Raw genomic sequence first — 6,988 nt, forward strand, 5'->3', positions numbered from 1 at the left:
ATTTTTATGTTACATTTCCCTTGGAGTGGTGTCAGATTTTGGTGGGAAAACGTGATGTTGTTCTGTGTTTATTGTATAACACAAATGAAGATTTCACTTTCACAATCACAATTAGGTTGATTCATTTATTAGAAAAAAAGTGCCATATTTTTAAGTTTGGTCATTAGAAACATGTACTAAACAAGTCTTCAATTATTGCACCCCACTTCCAAAAACAGGTATAAATGGAGAAAAAAACAGAGGTATAAATGGACACTTATAAGGGTTTCTGTCAGTTTCATCTACAGGCCGTAGTCATAGTCGGGTTTCCCCTCGTGGTAGCTCTTGTAAAAGTTTTTGTAGGTGTCCACGTCGAATGTGGTTTCTTTGACAGTCGGGTCTTCAGACATGTGCTGCATCCATTTCTTCAGTGCAGGTGTGTGATCAAGGCAGCTGGAGAGACAAAAGGAGTCAAATCATTCCTAAACATTTTTACTTAAGATGTGTATGGTTAAAATAACAAGCATAATATGAAGTTGTTATTCATCTATCAAACATATCTCTTGGTTTTCCCTCTTCAAAATAGTATTAGATGTTACAAAAGCGTTTCATTATGCACAAATTGTCGGGTTTTATACACAGCAAACGACAAAGTGGGTCCTTTTTATACGAAATTTGGGAAACACTGCTGTTATTTAAATGCTTATAATTTGTATATTTTGTACTTTGGCTGTTTTTTTATAATGTTTCCATTGATAAAATGTATTTATTTTAAACGTCTCCTGAGCTCCATGGGTCTTTTAGCCATTACTTACTATTGTATCTCAGCGACGGCCATTCTCTCCATGAACGGATACATCATGTAGTCGATCATCGTGATGGAGTTGCCACCGAAGAACTTTGTCTTCTTGTCAACCAGGTCCTGAAAGACATGTATTAAGCTGTAGTCACTGATGGAGGAGACTAAACTCGTTTTTAAAAACCCTCCAAAACAATAATTGTGCTCATTCCTGAGGATAACAAGCTACAAAAGCACTTGCCTGGTCAAACTTGGCTAACTTCTCTTTCAGTTCAGCTTCCAGTCGTGAGACGTCCTCACCTTTTCTCCTCCCCAGTGGGATGGTGTATAAGTACGGCACCACCTATACGACACAGTGACATAAATGTGATTATTTAGCGATGGTAATTGTAAATAAATGCGAGATTTCCACACAGGTTTTTTTTACCTTGGAAAAATGCTCCAGCATCATTTTCTGCTGAGCTTTTTCATATGGAGAGGAAGGAAGCAGCTTCTTCTCTGGGTAAACTTCATCCAGGTAATCACAGGTGATGGGAGACTCGTATATCACTTCACCAGCAGAGGTCTCCAATGTTGGCACGAGGCCGAGAGGATTCTTGGCAAGGAACCACTCAGGTTTGTCCTTCAGGTTGATGTTGATGGTTTCATGTCTGGGTGGGAAAAAGAGGTTTGGTGCAAATTCGGGATATTATGTTTATTTTAATGGTTTAAAAGTTGTTATTTAAATGAGAGGCACAAGAGAAATGTTTACTTGATCCCTTTGGCGTTCAGCACCAGTCTGGTTCTCTGTGCAAACGGGCAGAATCTCATGCTGTAAATCCTGATGGAGTCTTTCATAACTGGGCCAGGTGCAGCACTTCCTGAGAAGAAAGAAGCCAAAAAAAAAAATCACAATTATAACCTTAATGCCTTTTATTCTGGCCCCTGTTTTGGTCTTTAACCAGTTCACAGTGTCGCTGATGCCTCCATCTGGCCATGACATGAAGCACATCCTGTGTGCAGAATGATATGTAAACACTGCTATAATGAGAAACACAGAGTCGATGTTCAACCAAAACCTTCTCATTTTCAGATGCATTAAGTGGACAAATGTTATAACACAGGATCCTTTTATCGTTTGAAGTAAATACAAACAATTTAATAGTACTACTATCATCTAGACTTGTTTAAAATGTTTCAAAACATCATTTTATGCTTCCTTAAATATCTGCCAGTGTGGGCTTCAATATAAACATAATTAGTTATAAGTTGTTTAAGAACTAAAACCAGTGCAAATAAAACACAATATATACTGTTTTTGGTGAGCCTTTAATTCAGGTCTCGGTCTTATGGTCTAAATTAGCCTATCCTTATTTTCTTTCTCTCATAACAAACCACAGTCATTTTATCACTAAACATAATGTATTTCGTGCACATGGCGCCTTGTAAACCCTGAATTTGCCTATAAATGTGATAGCACTTACAGATTTGACATCATTTCAGTGGAAATCACAGCCCTTTACTGTGCAGTTAACCGTTCTTCTGTCTCTGTTTTAACTTTAATTTCAGGCTCCAGGTTGCTGAGTCATCGTCTTACCTTTAGCGAAAACCTTTTCAGTGGCCATGATGCTGTTGCTGCTGGTGCTGCTGCTTCCGGTAAGAGGGGGTTAAGGAATTGGAAAACAGTAATACTCTGTAACTGTGGTACGTTATTTACTGCACAACTAAAAGCTACTTCCAGGATGGGCGGGACTTGTTGTGGCCAATAGTGATCGTCCGCGAGACCGCAGTCGAAGGAGCGCGCACATATTCTTAAAGCTATATACACGTAGTTTACTTACGCATCCGTCAGGGTGACTCGGCAGTATTTCACCTAGCGTCACTGTAGACGTTTGATTCTCACCAAAATATCCAATACTTCACCTAATAGTTCTAGCTAGTTAACTATATGTATGCATGTATATCTATCTATATATGTATGTATGTATGTATATGTATATGTATATGTATATGTATATGTATATGTATATGTATATATATATATATATATATGTATGTATGTATGTATGTATGTATGTATGTATATATGTATATATATATATATATATATATATATATATATGTATGTATATATATCCCTAGATGAACAGATAGATAGATGACGAGTGTGACTCAGCATTATTTCATCCAATTTCTACATTTAGATGTGTGATTGTCAAAATATCTACTAGCTCACATGATAAATCTAGCTAGTTAACTACATAGATACTTTATTCACACAATTGGGGAAATATCAATACTTAGTATCTCACATGAAATTGTTACATTAAAAGACCTAGCTAGCTTGCTAACTACCTATATGAAAAGAAAGATGACAAGAGTGACTCAGCATTATTTCATCTGACATCAGTCAGATTCATCTGTCATGGTCTACATTTTTGATACTTTAATGAAATATCAATATCCAATAGCTCACATGGAAATATCACATAAAAAGCTTGCTAACTAGATAGATGGAATTAAAAAAACAACTAGATAACTAACTAGATAAACAGGCATAAGCTCTGCTGTGAGCTATATATATATATATATATAGACGTTTCATAAAAATTTCTAGATAGATAGATGACTCTGCCGTAAGCTAAATTAAATACATTGTGCAACTCTGTGTTTTCTTTAGTGACACTTGTCAAAGGTTAAATCAGGTTTTATTTCTAACCTTTAGCACCAGCAGCTCTTTTAATATAACCAAAATGACCACATTTATTTGTATTGATACGTTATGAGAAAATGTACATACATACAGTACATACAAAATTTTGTACCAAAAAGGTTAGCTCTAATTTTTCAAGTCACTCAGTGGGACTATTCTGAAGGCCAAAAAACATAAAACCTCCTTTGCATAACCAGGATAATAGTTTATTAGAACAGATCTCAATTTGCCTCCAGCAACAATAATCACATTGGTATTTTATAGATATGTTCTACCATTTTAACATTAAGACCTCTCATACTGTGACAGTGTAAATGTCAAATTAATCTACTCCAATATTTGATTGATTCTTCTTGGGCTGCAATTTATTTTCATTATTGGTCTGTTGAATATTTTCTCAGTTTGTTATTTTACCAAACTGTCAAAAATATATATATTTTTAAACTTCCCAAATCTAAACATGCTGACATCCCTTTTCTCTAATCAAAATAGCTGATTGATTTCATAGTCTGTCATTAATTGTTGCAGCCATAAATTATGTAACGGGTCATGACACCTTTCAACAAAGTTGAATACAAATCAGCTGTGGTTTACTGAGTTTTTAATACGTAATGCAGCTGAATGACAGCTGAATAATTTATCTGTTACATTTCCCTTGTAGTGGTGTCAGGTATTGGTGGGAAATCATTATACTGTTCTGTGTCTATTCTAACATAAATGAAAAGTTCAGTTTCACAATCATTGTTGTGTTGATTCATTTATTAGAAGAAGTGCCACGTTTTGAAACTGGTCATTGAAAACATCTGGAATTATTCAATTACCGTACATCATTTCCAAAAACATAAACATTTGTCAAATTATCCCTGAAATCAACATGTTTAATTACAGCCTGTTTACCACTAAATAAAAGTCATACATGAATAACCATAACCAAAAAACATAGATATAAATAGACAGTTTTGAGGGTTTCTGTCAGTTTCTTCTACAGGCCATAGTCAAAGTTGGGTTTCCCCTCGTAGTAGTTCTTGTAAAAGGTTTTGTAGGTGTCCACATCGTGCGTGGTTTCTTTGACACTCGGGTCTTCGGACATGTGCTCCATCCATTTCTTCAGTGCAGGTGTGTGATCAAGGCAGCTGAAGAGACAAAGGGAATAAAATCATCCACGTTACATGTTACATTTTACAGAAATGGCTTTAAAATGGTCATAGCGTTTCATTATGGACATGCTGTCAGGATTTATGCACAAATAGTCACAATTCGTGCACAAATTGCCACAATTCATGCACAAATTGCAACAATTCATGCACAAATTGTCAGGAGCTATGCACAAATCGCTACAATTTATGTACAAATTGTCAAAATGTATGCACAAATTGCCAGAATTTATGCACATATTGCCAGAATTTATGCACATATTGCCAGAATTGATGCAAAAATTGCCACAATTTACACAGAAATTGCCAGGATTTATGTACAGTCTCTGTGGCCATTACTCACTGTTGTAAGTCAAAGGCAGCCATCCTTGCCATAAATGGCCACATCATGTAGTCAATCATCGTGATGGAGTTGCCACCAAAAAACTTTGTCTTCTTGTCAACCAGGTCCTAAAAAATACATATTATAGTCTTCAGATTTGTTATGTAATGTTATGATTATTAATGTAAAAGAGTTTCATTTAATTTCTCTCATTTTTAAAACCCCTCCAAAAACTCATTCCTCAGGATGACAAGCTACACAATTACATGAAGAATCAAAAGCACTTGCCTTGTCAAACTTAGCCAACTTTTCTTTCATTTCAGCTTCCAGTCCTGAGACGTCCTCGCCTTTTCTTCTCACCATTGGGATGTTGAACATGTACGGTACCACCTGTAGGACACAGTGACATAAATGTGATTATTTAGCAATGGTTAACTGTAAATGCAGAGATTTCCACACAGGTTTTTACCTTGGAAAAATGCTCCAGCCTCATTTTCTGCAGAGCTTTTTCATAGGGAGAGGAAGGAAGCAGCTGCTTCCCTGGGTAAACTTCATCCAGGTAGTCACAGGTGATGACAGACTCATATATCACCTCACCAGCAGGGGTCTCCAGTGTTGGTACACTGCCGGAAGGATTCTTAGAAAAGTACCACTCAGGTTTGTCCTTCAGGTTAATGTTGATGGTTTCATGTCTGAAACAAAGACAGTGGCAGGTTTATTTATGTACAAGTTATTGTATGGTTTTTAAAATGAAGCACAATAGAGATGTTTACCTGATTCCTTTGGCGTGCAGGACCAATCTGGTTCTCTGGGCAAATGGGCAGAATCTCATGCTGTAAATCCTGATGGAGTCTTTAGGGACTGGACCAGGTGCAGCACATCCTGAAAAGAAGGAATAAGAAAAAAGAAAGCATGATTATAGGGGTAGCTAATGATTATTTTCATAATTGCGTACTTGCTTTGTGATCTGTGTTTACAAAAAAACTGCAAATTACCAGTTTTAACAACATAAAATAAATCACTTTGCGGGAATGTTGTTGAGCGACACAACATCGAAAAACACACTGCCAAACACTAGTCTGAACAATATATAGAGTATTTACCATTGCTTCCCCAAGTGCAGGGCTTAAAGGATTTTAAATTTTTTTTTACATTACATAAAGATTCCAAAGCTACAACATATAGAATACAGCATCTATATTTGGATATCAATATAAATTTACTGCCATCTACACTTTTTAAAGAAGTCTCCTTAACTGAGGTTTCTGCATGTTTAATTTATGATTCTTTCTTATTCAGTTATTTAAAAACAAAACAAAAAAAACACCTAGTACCAGAGCATATAAAAGACAATCTATACTTATAAACATGGCCAAATATGATATATTTCTTTCACGTAGAACCTTTATGCACTGGATTTTAGTGGGAAATTAGTTAGTTTTAGTTTCTGTTTCAGTTTCAGCTTTGGTAGCAGGCAGTTTGCTGAGTCATTTTCTTACCTTTAGTGAAAGCCTTCTCAGTTGCCATGTTGCTGCTGCTGCAGCTTCAGGTGGTGGCTCAAGTAGAGTAAGACAAGTTAGAGAGACCCAGGAGTGGTCTGTGTCTATTTATTACATAACGTCAATCTGCCAGCTTAGTGGGTGGGGCTATGACTCAGCATTATTTACCACAAGTCAAATTATAATAAATAATTACAGTTGCCTATACACTAGTCATTGTGACTCAGCATTATTTTAGCCCTTGTCAACTTTTATACATCTACATTTACCAATACAGTTATCAATGTGACTCAGCATTATTTAACGTCAATCTGCCAGCTTAGTGGGTGGGGCTATGACTCAGCATTATTTACCACAAGTCAAATTATAATAAATAATTACAGTTGCTGATACACTAGTCATTGTGACTCAGCATTATTTTAGCCCTAGTCAACCTTTATACATCTACATTTACCAATACAGTTATCAATGTGACTCAGCATTATTTCACCCCCATGTTATGTTATGTCTACAGGTGCTGAGGCGGTTATCAGTGTGACTCAG

General features: G+C 36.1%; 2 protein-coding genes across 2 annotated transcripts; both read right to left on the reverse strand.

The window, feature by feature from the left end:
- Nucleotides 1–111: 111 nt before the first annotated feature.
- On the reverse strand, nucleotides 112–2,488 carry LOC122781520 (glutathione S-transferase omega-1-like). Its single transcript, XM_044045219.1, has 6 exons — nucleotides 2,355–2,488; nucleotides 1,530–1,638; nucleotides 1,206–1,428; nucleotides 1,020–1,121; nucleotides 795–901; nucleotides 112–432 (listed from the first exon to the last, which is right to left on the reverse strand). Exons 1-6 carry the CDS (start codon nucleotides 2,380–2,382, stop codon nucleotides 282–284), a joined length of 720 nt encoding a protein of 239 aa, XP_043901154.1. The 5' UTR covers nucleotides 2,383–2,488; the 3' UTR covers nucleotides 112–281.
- A 1,723-nt stretch (nucleotides 2,489–4,211) lies between these two features.
- Nucleotides 4,212–6,737, reverse strand: LOC122781522 (glutathione S-transferase omega-1-like). The gene is made up of 6 exons (XM_044045220.1): nucleotides 6,446–6,737; nucleotides 5,720–5,828; nucleotides 5,416–5,638; nucleotides 5,235–5,336; nucleotides 4,968–5,074; nucleotides 4,212–4,603 (listed from the first exon to the last, which is right to left on the reverse strand). Exons 1-6 carry the CDS (start codon nucleotides 6,471–6,473, stop codon nucleotides 4,453–4,455), a joined length of 720 nt encoding a protein of 239 aa, XP_043901155.1. The 5' UTR covers nucleotides 6,474–6,737; the 3' UTR covers nucleotides 4,212–4,452.
- Nucleotides 6,738–6,988: the final 251 nt, after the last annotated feature.

Source organism: Solea senegalensis, linkage group LG15 (genome assembly GCF_019176455.1).
Source record: "Solea senegalensis isolate Sse05_10M linkage group LG15, IFAPA_SoseM_1, whole genome shotgun sequence".
In the NCBI taxonomy this organism is placed as follows: domain Eukaryota; kingdom Metazoa; phylum Chordata; class Actinopteri; order Pleuronectiformes; family Soleidae; genus Solea; species Solea senegalensis.